Source organism: Gymnogyps californianus, chromosome 1, assembly GCF_018139145.2.
Source record: "Gymnogyps californianus isolate 813 chromosome 1, ASM1813914v2, whole genome shotgun sequence".
NCBI classification, from domain to species: domain Eukaryota; kingdom Metazoa; phylum Chordata; class Aves; order Accipitriformes; family Cathartidae; genus Gymnogyps; species Gymnogyps californianus.
This window is the reverse complement of record NC_059471.1, coordinates 191160236-191177065: the sequence shown is the minus strand read 5'-3', so window position 1 is coordinate 191177065 and position 16830 is coordinate 191160236. Positions and strand designations below refer to the sequence as shown.

Sequence of the window (16830 nt, the reverse complement as noted above, 5' to 3'; positions counted from 1 at the left end):
ATAAAATGATGACAACATTTCTTGTGCTTTAAATCTCATCTCTGAGTGTCCTGCCGCTGAGCACAAGACCTAACATATCAACCTAATAGTCCTGACATTTAATAAGCCAAGTTTATTTCTAGAAAGTGAGCTGGAAATTAAATCTCATGGTTGCAGTTGGCACACTGTGCAGAATAGGAATCTTACGATGACTGCATTTCATTTTTGCCCTATAGCTTTCATCCCTCTAATTGGTATATTTAAGTGCACTTAATCACTTAAGCAATGAATCTACCGCAGTGATAAATCTCCAGTTTAGACTCCACAATAATAAATCTTTGTCTTCTCTCAGCAGCTGCCGAGGTTTGATTTGGACCTTGAATTTAGGTCTTTTCCTCAGGCTTAACAGTAACAACTTGTTTGTTCTATCTGCTGAAAGCATGACATTAACTCTTGTCTTTAAATGCATTATCGTTGCTTAAGCTTAGTGTTCTCGGTGTTAAAATCGGTTGCCCTTCTGCAGTGCCCGACTAAGAAACACAAAAAAAGTCCAATTAGCCTGTGCTGGGAGTTTACAAAGCAACTTTCACTCATTAGTATTTAGACAGCATCACTGGTCCACATGACACTTCACAGACACGAGGACAAGCTGGAGTTTATAACACAATCTTTCAATAGATGCCTCCAGTGCCACAAAGAGCTAATTTAAAAACAGGTGGAAGGGGCCTTCAGACACCCCCTTTAACACCCAACGGAAGAGTAACATCCCCGCAAGCACCTCACAGTCTGGCCACAGGACCAAGCTAGGTTTTATCTTAAATTGTTTGACAAATGCCCTAAATACGTTCCTGAAGCAGCTCTGGTAAAAAAGGTAAAACTTAGATGCGGCCACCAAATCACAAGAGAGAAAATTGCCTTTGGACTGAAGAGACGTGGGACTCCATTCTCAGTTTTGCTACAGGCTTCCTGCAGTACTGTGGTAAACTATTTAGGCCCCAGTTGTTACGAATTCATGCATATTAATTGCCTTTGCAGTAAACCCCTGGACCTATGCTTGCAGAACAAACCATGCTATTAAAGATTTGCAGGATAGGGGTCTCATTTCCCTGTGCCTTAGTTCTCCCCGTACAGTTCAACATAACTCTCAGCTGTATTCAACATACCAACAGGCATCTGGAGTAGGGCCTTATTTTGTTAAATATAAAATATCTTCTTAAACAACTAGCTTTGTTATAAAAAAGCTGCATCCTGACTTGTTGTGACTGCTGCACGAAAGACTGCATCTTCATCATTTTCTGATGGTGATGTTCATTTCTGTAGATTTTAGTCGAGAGGAAACTGGTCGGTCATCCAATATAAGTCGCCACTTAAGTGGTTTTATTTGCTTTACCACTTGCCAACAAGACAAATAACTCTGCCCTAAGCACAGAGCTTGCCAGCTGACCGAGCTACGCACAGAAACCTTGGACTTGGTGGGGACGGCGATCTGGCACATGCACAGAAGTCCCGGCACATCTGGGGACTATGGGAGCCTCCCTGCTTGCACAACGTACCTGCACACGGTCAGCAATCGCTTCCAGCCGGGTGTTGGGTTTTTTTAAAATCTCACCATGATAGCGTTTTTACTAGTCAGCTCTCCCGTTTATCACAGGCCATTAGATTTCACTCCCAGTTCGCCCACTACTGAGCTTGGCAATCTTCATCACACTGACGGTCTTAATACCACGATCACCAAAGCAGCAAAGCCATAGCATTGCTTGCCATAGCAGTTGGGTCCAAACACACACGTCTTCAAAAATCTCCTTTAAAAACATACTTTGTATGTGAATTCCTCTGGATTCAGCTTGCAGCCACCCATTTTAGTAAGATTTGTCTCTCCTATACTAAAGGCTGCTTTAGTACTTGCTATTTTCTTCCCACCATATAGTTTACAGTGTAAACAACCACCTCTCAATTCTTTGTTTCTATTAAAGTGAGGGCATTGCACGCAGCATGTCTCACAGCCAGGCTGCTTCTTCAGACCGCAGATGATTTGGCCCCAATTCTGCCAAGTGTAACACATGCATTTTAAGTTCAAATATTTAGGAAGCTCACTGTTTGTTTGTCAACTAGACTAAAGCTCTTACTCCCCCTTAGCTACCGTCAAGTCACTTCTGTAGCTTCTCTGTGATCAGAAAAACAGTTTGAGCTTCCTTACGTTAGCAATGTGTTTTTGCTAGACTCTGCGTAGTGCCTCTCAAGAGATGCTGCAGTTTTCAGAATCCATTTTAAAACACAGGCATACCATTCCCCCCCAAATCCTGTTTTATTCAACATCATCTTCCTAATTCCTGCTAGGTGTTGCTCTCAAGGCAGGCATCACGTCCTTCTGTCTTTCACTCAATGTAGAGCTTTGGCACAGAATTATGTATTTCTCTCTCTTTTCAGTCCTTTAGGCACTGACACCACTTAGCATTTCTTGCGTCTTTCACAAATGCAAATTTATGATCTAGATTTTTGCATTTGCTTTGTTTACAAAATAACCACACAAAAAAATCTATTTTAAATTTTTCCTTTAATTTAGAATCGTAGTATTTTCACAGCCGCTCAGACAATTAGGACCTACAACCTCTGTGAACAACGGGGGCTTATGTTCTTTTGGACTAAACTTATCCAGGCACTCAGCAGATGCTTTGGGAAAATCCCACTACATATATGCAGTTTTAGGAGCACTTCTGAAGATTTTCATCAGCACACGAAGGACATTAGACTTCAGTTAGAAGCTGGCAGTACAACTCTGTGGTTGCGTATCAGACAGTGTTACAGTAAGCTCACTCAAGATTTTATCAAATCTTATTTTGAAGGCTCTAGCTTACACATTTCCCCTGAACTACTGGCTGCAAATCTTCTAAAGCTTTTGTAGTATGAAAGTCAATTTCTTAAAGAAGTATTTTCTGAAAACCTTGCATTTGCCACAAACTTCACTCGGTTTCCTGCATTTGATGCTGACTGAAAAATTAAGCTCAATCAAAAAATCAAACTCATGAAGAAATGCCAAAATTCATAGAAAACAAGTATCATTGTACGCTGCATCCATCGGGAACTGATCTAAAAAGTTTTGTTAGGGCTCTTCCCCCCACAAGAATCCCAAGTTCCATCTATAAAGACTTTTGTCAAAAATAACACGCTACTTTCATGCACATCATATTCTTTTCCATAAAAATTAAAGGGAGAGTTTCCAAGTGTACCATGCTGAAAATACATGTGCTTAAAATGGTTAAAATCTGTTTTATAATAACCTCTTGAATATTAGCCTATATCCAGGTAACAACTCATTTTTCGCAAAACCCAAAAAGGCAGACCAAAGAAACCTCTAACATCCAAACCCTGTCTGGAGGCTCAGCAGCCACTACGAGTGCTTCACGATGCTGTAACCGACACAACTGAAGTCAGAGGTTAACAGTAAACAAAACACTGTTCACTTTAATTCCATTAGGACTGCAGAAAATAAGATCAGTATTTAGGAAAAACTTCATTTACATTCTCAGAAATGCAAAAATTAAGACAAGTGATCTGGGGTCAGTGGGCAAACTACCTATATATAACTGATTCTGTGAAATCCATATGCAGAATTAATGCTGACCTTGCCAGAAGTGGTCATGTATTTAAAATTTTACTTTCAACAGTCAAGTTCATACCAAAAAAAAAAAAAAAAATCTACACTGCACTTGCAAGGAGTGAAGAATTTTTCCATCTCCTTTTGGTGGCATAGAGTTTTGCTCCAGGTTTTCCGCGGACACGCCACCACACTCACTTCTGTAGTTCACACAACAGATGCTTACAGGGAAACTTATCACAACGATGGCAGATGACTTTGAAAGAAGGCCAAGCAACTACCAGCAAGTCTGCAAACATAAAAGTAACTGTCCTTCAGTTCTTCTCAAAAGAAAGAAGCTGTTCACTCATTTTTAATCCATTTGAAACTCCCTGGCCTTTGTCAGGTTAATGTTTTCCAACCCTCACGATTAACTTCCCGGGCTTAAATTTACGAAGGGGAACAATACCTCCTGACCACGCTGTCAAGATGCTATCGCAGCAAACACACCACAACACGCATGGTGGCTACGGTGATGGAGCACGCTGCGCAGGCGCGGGCAGACCCCAGCACCAGCGCCCGCAGCCGTACTCCCTGGCCCAGGGAGGACAAACCCCGAGATGTCCCATCCCCCAAAAAACCTTCTGCCCTAAGGGTGGTTTATCACCGTAGCTCTGAGCACACGCAGCTCCAGATGGCCAAATATCACCCGCAGGAAAAAAGTGACCATTAGTTAAATTTTAATAACAGGCGAATGTTTTCTGCTGCTACTTGAATTTGAGACCATGGGAATGAAAAGTTACTTATTTCTCACATTGCAACCTATTGGAGCACATTGCACCAGTGCCCAGTACAGATCTGCAAGGTCAGGAAGCCCAGAAAGGGAAGATCAGAAAGATGAGATGAGCTTCATTGACAGCAACCATCACCCTAAGACAGCAACCACCACCCTAAGACAGCATAGCCTAAACCTGAGAGGCATGCTCAATCTCTTCATCTCCCACAGTATTTCTGCATATAGAATCACACTCAGCTTTCTCGTTAACTACTGGATAGTTTTTATAAAATGAGGGTTCAACGAGACAGGAGTGGTCCAAGTGCTTTACTTACCGAAGCCTGTGCAATGCACACATCAGCGAATGCATATGAGGTGGACCAGATCACCATAGCATCCGGCTGCCTAAAAATCTCTCCATTCTGTGTCTTCAGAGAAACTCTTGGATGAAGAGAAAGCGTTGTTATCCTAATTTTATAGGGAACAGAGGAGACACTTCGAACACGTCTGCTCCATCCTCCTGCCCATGCATGCACAAACCCTGATTGTGAGTGAGTAATCTGGTGTTGGCCAGTGCCGCAAGCGTTGTTGCACATCAGCCTCTTTCTTCCCCTCTCCAGATGGCTGGCACCGTGCGCAGTGTTTCAGGCTCTGGGCTTTAAGAGAAGCCTATTACATGGTCACAAATCCCACAGTAATTAAAATCCTAGGTAATCATTTCAGTAGGAAAGTCATCATAAGAAAAAAAAAAATCATAATGAAGTAAGACACCGTGTTCCTCAGAACACAACTTTGTCACAACCACCAGCTCCTCACCAAGGTGTGGTCTTCCTCCTCCAGCTGCGGTTCTCCTGGGCTTGCCGACCTCGGGGGCCTGGCAGGACAATGTTACATGCTTTCTTTCATGCTGTAGGTTTCTAACCCTCCCTTCTCTAGATGTTCAGCTGGTAACAGTATGGGGCCTTGCTCCAGTGCAGCTGAAGCAGGATGTCCAGCAGAAAGCTAATAATACTCTACAGACACCGACAGAGCTAGATTCAACCCAGAGCTCATACCCATACATTTATTATTCACACTTCTAGGAAATCAGTTTTTCTGATTTCTCTACCCTCAGCAATCCAAAGGTTTCCTCCTGTCTGCCTCGTCACAAGCCAGCTGCACTTAATGCTCTGGTTAGTAAATCCGTCTTTCTGTTGCACTTTGAAAGGATAAACAAAATCATCAGAAACTTTAACTTCTGGGACTCTTTCCTTCTTAGGATATGACTAGAAAGCCAAACTGTTATGTCAGGAAAAACAAGCAGGGTTGCACATTTTTGGAAGAGGTGTGTCTTAGTTCAGATTAATGTGGCATTCAGTAATTGTGCGAATGCCAACATGGGAGGAAAATACAGCATGTTATATAAAATAATCATATTTATTTTAATTACTTTGGAATAAGATGATAACATCCGCTTTCTCAACTATTTATTCTGTATTTAATATTTTAGCCTGGCATATTAAGTCTCTCTTGCTTCCTGGCTAATGTTATGGTACAGTTATAATAGTTCAAACACTCCTGTTCATAAAGGATTTTATGATTTGATTTGCACATCAAGCTTCAACAAAACGCAAAAAAACATGAAACACCACAATCCAATTTAACATTAATATTTTTATATGACAGACTAGATTTCCCTTTGATTACATCACAGTAAGGTACTCCACTGAGGACACTGAAATTACGTTTGCCCCAAACTGTGAGGACTTTCAAGCCTGGAAGCCCAATGAAACACATGGGATGACTGACTTGAGTAGCACTACCAGAGCTACCAAATGCTTGGGGCGTGCACACCTGTACAACATCAAAAGAGGAGGAAAAAAGGCCCCACACTTCATCTTAATAAAACTTACCACTAGAAGTGACCACTGGACTATTTGGTGAAACCACCCGGAATCACTCTGACCGCCGCCATCGCACAGCCCACTGCCCAAGTCCTCGCTGAAAACCGACTTCAGGCTGTGTGAACACTAGCGACTCGTCTTTCACCATCTGATCTGAAGACTTTCAGACATGGGAAACCCAAAGGTTCCTTTAGCAGCTGATCCACGGTTCGTTAAAAATTAATGCCTGACTATGACTAAATTGAGTTTGCCCTCTGCTTCCAGTCATCAATTCTTACTATTCTTTTCATGATTAAAAGGCCATTTATTTCTCCCCCATGACAATACCTCCTTACTGTAATCTAGTCACCTCCCAAGCAAAATCTCCTATTCTGGTGCTTCTCTCCAGCCCTTAAATAATTTTTCCGCTATCTTCTCCAGCTTTTCAACTTCCTTTTAAAAATACTGACATCAGGCATGGAAAAACAAAATCACACAGCAGTACGAAGTACCAGTCCCTCTGGTAGGTACTCTCCCCTACATGCCACGCTAGTCCTTCATATCACAGCAGACCACTGTGGACTCGGGTTAAGATGTTTGATCTAAATATCTAAAACCTTTCTAAATCACTATTTTGTGAGGTGCAAATCATACCTGCGGAACTGCATTTCTCTTACTGGCTGTCTAAGCCTGCGTCCGGTGGTACTGAAAACCAGTTTGCTTGATCTCAGCTCACGAACAGACCCAGCTTGTTCTGGGAAAATGCTTGGTCATTGTTTTTAATCACCTTATTATTTCTTTACGTCAGGCAGAAGTTTTATTAGCAACATTTATACTCTTATTTTCACATCACTGAGATATATTTGATGAGTATCACATCTGGGGCCAGTTGCTGTGGTACTTTATGAGCAACCTTAAACCAGTGACAGTATCCTATTGTGATCGATTGGGGAAAAAAGATCCACAATAAATCAGATCGTTTTTAATCCATTCACAAAAGCTTTGAAAAACAAAACAAAACAAAAAACCCTGATGTTATTGCCAGTGCTGATTTTTTAATAAATCCCATTTAGGAATTGATGATGCATAAAGGCCATATTGTGCCTATTGTTCTCCCCTGGCAACTCCTTTTCATCAGGCACTTTGGGACTTACTGGTAATTTCTTCAGTCTTTTTAACCCCCTCAATGCTTAAAACCCACAGTTGTGAAAATCTCTCCCATTTGCAGATTTCATACTGTCATTTTACTTGCATTTTGGGACATTTCAACGAAAACCAAGATGACTCAGCTGCAGACGGCTGGAGTAACATTTCAAATGAGAAAGTGCATCAACAATTAGTTTGTTCAAACTCAGAAAAAAATCAGAGGGGTTTGCTTAGGTCTCAGATGGATGCCTGCGATTTTTTTCCAATAGCGAAAATGATACTACAAAGCATTCTGACATTTTTGTTTGACAACCATGGCCTACAATGTTTACCTGTGACATATGCATTACATAAATTATTAAGAATCAAGCAACAAGAATTACATCCTGTTCTAATCAGTGTGCGGCAACATCAAAAGAAACAGGATACTTGTTCAAAGACATATTGAGAAAATTTGACCAAAATTGTATTTAAAAGTCGTTTTTCATTGTGTTTATGCTTAAAGTGAAAACTGCAGTATGCTGAATCTTTTTGTTTGTTTGTTTTAATTCTTCTTTGATGCTGAATTTGCCAAAGGCTTATCAAATGAGAACAGGCCAGAAAGATGGGCGAAGAGTGCTCAGATAATGTTCGGCTTCCCAGCAGCATGGATGCCGCATGGGTTACATCTCATCTGCCCCCAAAACAAACAGCCTTCTCGGGGGGGGGGGGGGGGGGGGGGGGATTAAATGATCACAGCACATAGGAAGGAAAAATAAGCAATTTCAAGATAACGCTACATAAGTTACTGCTGATTCAGCAGCGGCATACTACCTTAGTGAGTCTTAACAGACAAAGCAAAGTCCATTGCAACAGTGATAATCTTCCAGCAAACTTGTACACCTATTATTTACTATCATGCAGAAGAATAAGCTGATATCTAATTTTTATCAGAAATACAATAAAAGTTTTAATCCTGTTTAAAAAATGCTTGAGTATAGTATAAGTTGTACAGGAAAAGGTATTAATTCCACTCCATATACTCCTCAAATACAAGCATATTCCCCATAATAACCAAGGTCTGTTTTTATCCTTCAAAGAAACCAAGAATTTTCCACAAATATAATTTTCCTTTTGAATCTCTCAAACACACATATGCCACCTGCTCCTGAGAAAGCTCCCAGAAAGAATGAACAGCCCTGCAACTGAAGATGGGTCTGTATTTACATACTTACTCTGCCGACATCAAAGATAAGCCTGTTATGGAAATGAATTGAGACCAGGCACATACAAGACGTAAATTACTTTTGGTTGTTCCTGACTTAGGCTTGTGAATGGAAAAAGCCGCACATTTTTGCTCAAGCCCCTGAAATCCTGTTATTCTCAAAAGTTCAGAAAAAGCATGACATTGGGGGGGGGAAACAGCCGTTTTGCAATTTATCATTTAGGCAGTAAAACTAGTATAAATAGCTTAAGCCACCACTTGAAAATCAAACGTCATTTTTTTCTCAAAGAGCCTGCTGGTCAAAAATCAGTATGTTGACTCCTTTAGTAAAAGTCCAGCCTGAAACACAACTCCAGAAAGTTGCAAGCTCTAGCAAGCTCTAGCAAGCTTCAGCTAGGGCAACGGCCACAGTTTGCCCTATACTCCTGAAGTCATCTTGACTTCTTTACCTCTACTCACAGTATAAAAAGAGGAGACAGAGAAGCTCCTCCAGTGCCACTACAGCCCTCAACACCCGAGCGGGCAGCAGTAGGTACGCTGGCACAAGGACCAAGCATCCCTCAGGCAGCTCGCTCCAGCAAGCAAAGCAAGCAGGAGAGAGTGATAAACCCCCAGCAGACGACCTCCCTTGCCCACCACAAAGCACCCTCTGGGTGACGCTGGGATTTCTACAGCCTGTTCCTGCTGCAGCACAACTACTTCCAAGGCTCCCAGATCCAGGAGGAAACTCTCCGCTGAGCTCTCTGTGTACCTTCAAGCCTGGGCTAGCTGGATCAGGTCAAGAGTCAATCACAAGCTGACACTGCCCAGCCCCAGCCCCTTCCAAAATCCCACCCGTACCAGTAAGCAAACGGGTTTGCGGGGAAGGCGCAAACACCCAGGGGGACCTCGGCTGCCTCCCACCACCCCGGGCACCCCCTAGACGGGAGCGTTTTGGGGAAGGGACACACCCCCTCCATAACACCACCACCCCCCCCCCCCAGCCTTAACGGGACGGGACATTCGAGCGCCTCCGCGCCCCATCGCGGGTTTTACGCCGATGGCGGAACAGGGGGGGCCGGGGGGGTACGCGCTGCCTGGCCACCCCAGCATCCGAGGGGGCAGTGGCGGTGCTCTCCCCACCGCGGGCAGCCCGTCGTCCCCTTCCCCTTCCCCCGGGGGGCGGCTGGGCCGCCCCCCGGGGGAAGGGGAAGGGGACGACGGGCTGCCCGCGGGGGGGGGGGGGGGGGGGGAGAGGAGAGCACCGCAGGGATGATCGCACCGTACCTGTAGTTAAATTATCATTGATCTTCAGGGGCACCCTTAAGATGTAGACCAGGAAAAGCATGATGAAGAACCACAGAGTCCAGAGGTAAGTCCAGGACCAGACGATGCAAGACTTCAGCTGTTCCAAAAAGCCCGTCCCAGCTTCAGCCATGTTTTTGGAGAAGAAAAAAAAGGAAAAAAAAAAAAAAAAAGAAAAAAAAACCACCAACCCAAACCCTGCTCTCTGCTGCCACAACCTCTCAGCGTGTATTTGTGGGATGATTCACGCCTCCCCGAGTCGCCTCTCCCCCTCCCGCCCCACGCACCGCCCGCCGCGGGGCGCGGCCCGGCCGCGGAGCGCTGCGGATCTCCCCGGGGCGCTCCCGGTTCTCCCCCTCGACCCCACCGTCTTCGCAGCGCGCCGAGGCGGCCCACGGCGAGGGCTGGCCCGCTAAAACGGGCTCCTCCGAGCTCCCCTCGCAGCTCCGGCTGAGCGGATCGGTTTTTTAGGCAAAGCCACCTCCGTTGCAACTCGGGGACACCCCCTCACACCCCCCCCCGCCTCCTGCCTTGGAGGGGCGGGGAAGGGAGAGCAGAGCCCAGAAACCTCCTCCGGCGGTCCCCAAACCCGGATGGGGGGGACGGGGGACCGGGGACCGGGGGACGTGGTGTGGTGGCGGCTCCGGGCCTGCCCCCCCCCCCCCCCGAGCCGGGCTGGGCCGCGCCCCGCGGCTGGGCGCGCCGGCCGTACGGCGCTGCCGGCGCTGGCAGCCGCTGCGTGATGAAACGCGGGGAAACCGCGGGAGGCTGCGGAGAAGCGGGGGGGAGAAAAAGAAAAAAAGAAAGGCCGTGCAACTTTTTTCACGTCTTCACGATTGTCAACAAGAATTTCAGGCGGTATTTTCACCACGCAACGGGACTTCAAGCCTAAAAAGGGCTCATGTAGGATGGTTTTTTTTTTTTTTTTTGCAGTTTACTTGCCGAAGCGTCTTGCTAGGATAATATCACAGGCATAAAACTACAATTTTGCTTGTGTGTGTTTGTGCGTACCATGCCCAGCAATCCTGAACTGTAAAACTCCCCCCTTTGGAAGATACTGTATGGCACAAGAAATATATGTGTCTCATTAAAATAGTGTCGATAAAGCATAATCTTCAAGTCATAAAATTGTACTTTTGTGAAATACATTTTTCTTCTTCCATGACTTTCTCGATGAGGTATTTCTTCACGAAACAATATTTGTCAACGTGACAAAAATTCAGAGGCCAGTTAACACAACTGATCCATACTTCTTTTGATGTTACACGAGTGACAAACATTTAAGTAGACATGCACCGTATACTGCAATTTGTTTGGATCTCTCTCCTGTGTTTCCACAATCTGCATCAAGTGGGATAATACTTTCCAGCATTTTAAGAAACAGGTAGTATTTCTTCAGTAGTACCAAAAGAACAAAAAATCCTGGAGAATTTTTTCAGCTGGTAATAGCCACACTGTCCTGGGATTTTCTAGTCTACCAATGAAAAAGTCATCATGGAGAAAAACATAGTAGCTTTTCCAGGATGTTTACCTAAAGACATTAAACCAAAATAAATCAGTAGTTGTACAAATTGATACCTTCTCATGGTAGCAAGGCACAGAATTTGTTCTTCCAGACTATGCTATGGGACTTGAAGCTGGATGGGGAACACTGGCTGTGTCTTGTGCATTTGACGGTGACAGGACCGTCTGATTAAGGGACCGCGGTCCTCCTATCAGAATATTGGTGCAAGACTGGCAGAAGTTTTTCCTGCTAATAAATCACAAAACTTTTAAAATTAGAATATACAGATTAACTACAAAAAGGTCATTTACAGTTTAATTACATACCAAAGAAAACCACATTTCAAATATTTCAGCTTCCCCTTCCAGTTATAAAGGCAAGAAATACTTAACACGTAAGTCACATCTGAAAAAAGTCAACATTAGTCCATCATGCAGTTACTTATAAATCAAAATATTCATCTCACATTCTCGTATGTATTAGTAAAAAAACCAAAACACTACGCAATTTTTTCACTTTTATAAATTTTCCTCTACATATTTTAATTTTCAGAATATTATTGCTTATATTACAAAACTAACTATGATCAATTCCTTTTATGTATGAAAGACAGAGGTGGTTTATGGGGCTTTTTTAAAATTTATTTTTAAAAACAACTTTTCATTCTGTTAAGCTGTCTTTTCTTGAAGGACTGGAGTGGACTGTGTTGGTTTCTTCAGCTATGCTTTCTTTATATCTCCTGTATTACTAGAAGATCAAAACGCTGTGAACTGTGCCCACTTAAAGCACAGTTATTCATTTTATGCCTTTCTTCCTTTAAGCACCACTGTTTCTTTTTCCCCTGGAATTACAGCAGTTCTTAATATTTAGCAGTAATTTTATGCATTTCACTCCTGGATCTCCAATGTGTTTCCAGTAAGCATAAAGTATTTAAAAACCACGCTGCCAACGCAGTCCAGCTCTTCAGGCTCCCAGTAGCACACTCCAATGGATTTCCCATTGGGTGCTACACACAAAAGTTAATAATAATAATAATAATGAAAGAAAAAGCATGTGTCCAAACCCAAATGTTTGCATGAGGTGAAGAGCAATTACCCGTTAGGATATCTTGACTCATGACTAGCTTGGTGCGCTTATATGACAAATTACATTTCTATTGTCCCTAATAAAGAAGCACCTAACCTGACATTGAAGACAAGTTCACAGTTCAGACTCTGTTTAACACAGATTATCTCTCCTCTTTCAATTCTGTTCAAAAGGAGTGCCAAGTATTAATACAAAGCCTTAAAACACGCACTTCACAAGTCAAAGAAGCAAACTGTTCAGTACTATGAAGAGACACCATTTTATTAAGTGTCGTCTGGCTCTAGGCACTCATTTGCTAAGTCAAGACAGAATATAGCTGAAGTGATCATGGGACAAAAATAATTTTGAAAAGAGTCTTTCACCTTTCTGCTAAGATTTTCCACCAATTATCTCACTCGTTTAAGTGTTTTCTCACACAACCCCTCAGGTACCCAGTTCCTACCTCAAAACAATACCTATAAGTGTGAACACTACTAATTTGTTTGCCTGGTTCCTAGGCTAACCCCCTGCTAGGGTTCCTAGTTTCTCATATGACTGTTGATGAGTTTGCTAAATGAAATCAGGAAGTAGAAGCGATGACAGTTACTGAACATGAGGTACAGTGCAGTTACTGTTTTTTTCCAGAAGAAAGAAATGCTCTTGAACTTGGGTCCTGGCAAGTAAGACAGAATAGATGGGACCACTATGCAGCAAAAGTCTAGTTTGAAAATTCTGCCCGCCCAATCTTTTTATAGGTCAAGATCTAAAGTGGCGGGGTTTTTAATGTTGGGGTTTTTTTTTTAAATAAACCTTAAAATATCTTCTGTCTGAACATTTCAGAGATCAATAACTTTTACTAGGCCCACAATGTACAATCCTCTTGGAGCCTGGCTATAAAATAAGATTGTATGAGGTTTCTTGGCAGCAGAGAGATGGCCAGGCACATTTGTGGAGGACGTTGAGAAAGGGCACGAACAAGAACCACATCGGCTCCAGACATCTGTGAGCGCTGGGAAACGTTGCCAGCTTGGTTCAAAGAGCTAGACATCCCCCTCACCTTCAGCTGATGCCTGGTTAGCAATTGAATCCAGTTAAGCAGTGTTATGCCCAACACCTTTTAATCCAGATACATATTAAACAACAATATATATATATGTATGCATGCATGCATATATCTACACATGTATCTATATACATATAAATACATATGCATATAGTGCACCTATTAAACATATCAGATGCATATTAAACAATATCAGGGATGAACTGGAGATGGCAGTCTAAACTGAAATCAGCGATGGTGAGAAACAGCATGCCAATGCGAGTGAAAGCGCTGGAGGAGATGGGATCCTATACCCAGCACTTTTCAGACATACCAAAGTCAGAATAAAATGGCTTAAACACATACGAAAAATCTGTTTTCAGCTAAAGAACATGGTCCGTAGTCACAGTCCGGAGAACTGAAAATATGCTAAGAAAGACTGAAATAAAAATTCATCCTTAATTTACAATGTAATCAATGTACTTTCATTAAAACAAATATATTTCAAAAGTATGCAACTACAGACTTCTGAACAGTGTGGCCAGGCTGAAGTTTCTGTTCCCCATCTTAAAAGTGAGATATTACGGTATTGCAGGAACATTCCTCAGCTTAAAGGAAGACAGTAACATTTAAAAATACGCCACCATTACTAATGAGCAAAAGTCAAATAAGCATTCACATGCCTCGAGCACCACTTGTCAAAAAGCTTAAAAAAATTGTCGTCTTTATTACTTCCAAAGCAGTATGAAGGTGGGAACATGGGGATGAAGCTCTGCCCGTTTTATCAGTTCAGAAAGCAGGGGAGCTGAGTTTGAGGGAGCTGAATCTTCAGATTCCCAGAGATCTGCTTAAACCGAAGGAGGATGGAGAAAACAATGAGAAGGCAAACTCCTCTAAACCCACGGGGCTGTCCATGGCCATGGAGACTCTGCCAGAAAACAGGGTGACGTAGAATGTGTCTGGGTAGTTGTAGGGGAGGGAGGAAGGACCACCTGAAAGTTGTTTTAAGATCTTTACTGACAGGAAAATCAACCAAGAAACTGCCTTAATTGCAAGACAAGTCACAAAAACTGAGTTAGAACTGGCTCAGTTAAGAATCGGATGTCCATGCAAAGACAGGGCAAAGAAAGGTGTTACCAGATAGTTGGTGCAACCCAGAGCAGTGCTTCAGTATTTTCAGGTAGTGTTCGAAATAATCTTAACCAGAAAAAAACCCTGAAAACAAAACAAAAAAACACCCAAACTTGTTTTCTTCTTTTGCTTTTTTGCCTAACAAGTGACTTTTCTCCCTAAAAATGAGACGGGAATTTCACCCTGATGATCAGCACACTTAAACATCAGTGTGGGGCAGCGCGCCCCATCCCAAACACAAACATTTGCTAAAGCACATTGAAAAATTATTTTTTTTTTAAATCCATGGAAATATCCCCCAGTAGCACTTACATATTTTCATGAAGCAGGTGGACACACATATTCATTGAGGCATTTTATGAAGATCCTTTATAAAAATCAGGTGGTGGACCAAGACACGTCAGTATTTGTACAAGACGGTACGTGCTTAGGATTCATAAAGGAATCACGCGAGCTGCGAGGTTGGCCCCTGGTCAAAAAAGAGCTCTTGGCAAGTCAGAGTCTGGCATCTGCATCCACACATGTTCCGTACGTCACGGGAGGCAAACGAGGCTGCGGGAGAAACAGGGAGGCAGAGACAGATGGCGAAAAGCCTGGAGGGAACCAGCGCTGGTTTCTCCATCCCCCGGTTAGGTCGAGGAAAAGGACAAGAGCTCAGCTCCCCACATGCATGCCTTGGACAGAAGCCAAACAGTAAATCTGCTTTTTTTTTTGTTAAGGAGATGCATTTGTGGGTGCAGGAGATAGAGAAGACATGGAATTTTTTCGTTGTTCAGTATCTTGTCCTTTTTTTTTCTTAAGAAAAAAGATGTTGACAGTGGTCTTTAATTTGCTGAGCATTGATACTATATTTAATAAACATTTTTAAGAGAGGAGAAGGTCTCAACCTCTCTCCTCTGAAATCTGCAACTAGCAGAGCATAGTTTATTTTTGCCCTATCATTTGTCAACACAGCATCTTTACCAGTTACGTATCGGTGGAAACACAGAAATCCACTGACAGTTACATTTTACTTAATCTCCAGAAATTCAGATGAAGGAAATCAAGCAGTCACAGTGCTGGGTCATGTACAGATAATTGTTGCTGCTTGAGGCTGGCAACTACTACAGAGGATAAGAACAGCTCTGACTGTAGGCAGACTGGGATGGAGCAAGCAGCACATCCTCTGCCATGGAAGCAGGTAGCATCCAAATGGCACACGATTTCCTTATATCGCAGCTAGATTTGGCTCCTGAGCCAAATCTTGTTAAACCTTTGCAAAATCAAGTACCAAAATATCCTTTTGCCTTGCCTGATGCAATTCTTTCCTCCTTGGCCTGCTTTTCTCGCCTCTTCACATCCATCCAGTACATCATCGCTGAGAAAACCTCTCTCTGCAGACCATGGAGCCTCCATCTTCTTTCCCTCTCCACAGACGAAGGTCTCCATGAGCTCATCTTTAAATTCGGGCTACAGAACAATTGTCTGTCTTACATGTTAGCTTCATCATACCCTACTTTCTTCCTTCCTTTGCTCTTCAGTCTGTTTTGCTTGATCTATATTCGTGCTGGTTCATGGCATTCTCTCTTCTGCACCCAGCAGTTGTTCTTCACATCCAAATTCCTTTCTCACAACATTGTTTCATTCAGTCCATCCTGCCTCCCCTTTTAGTAATGATGCAATCACTATCCCAAATTATATTTACCTCACTATATATAGGTTACAATATTGAGGAAGATGAGTTTTTCCTAGAACAATAATCCTTGATTTTGGGATTGCCAAGGTTGCATCTGCTACTGCCCTGTTTTTCAACCTTGTCATCATCTGTGTTTTGACACCAGGCACTGGGTTACCACACTGTGTCAGCAGCTACGATTTGGGTAGCAACTTTACTATGTCTGGAAGGATCTTATCAGGAGGGTTGAAGTATCAGGTAGCTGGATTTATTCTTTGGGAAATTACGTACTGGCACTCTCTACCTTCTTCTTTTACATTCAGGCAGAATAATTCTGGTCACACCAACTGCTGGTAGGACTGCAAGGCACACAGTACCCAGCTGAAAGAGCTAAGGAGAGGTAGGCAAGTTCTTAAATGGAAGATGATGGCTCACTAAGTTTAGTAATGAACTGGGACAGGACACATAACTCATTACTGACTTTAATAGATTCTTTTGCACCCAGAGAATCAGTTATATAGCAACCTCTGCCTTTGCCTTGCAGCAAAGCCCTGGAACAGGAGCAGCACTTCAATTCTTCATGAGCATATGGCATTTACTTTCTTAGCAG

At 42.9% G+C, this 16830-nt stretch overlaps 1 protein-coding gene across 3 annotated transcripts in view; it reads right to left on the bottom strand.

Annotated features, from left to right (window-relative positions):
• ST7 (suppression of tumorigenicity 7) overlaps nt 1–9972 on the bottom strand; it is a 157968-nt gene extending 147996 nt beyond the window's left edge. For 2 of the 3 annotated variants that reach the window (XR_007767141.1, XM_050903729.1), the window contains exon 1: nt 9807–9957. Coding sequence is in view for 2 of the 3 variants with exons in the window: in XM_050903729.1 (XP_050759686.1) it covers nt 9807–9957 (151 nt within the window). In the remaining variant the exon portion in view is untranslated. Of the gene's footprint in view, nt 1–9806 lie in introns of all 3 variants that reach the window. The other variant, XM_050903759.1, reaches the window with a different exon arrangement.
• Between the last annotated feature and the right edge of the window lie 6858 nt (nt 9973–16830).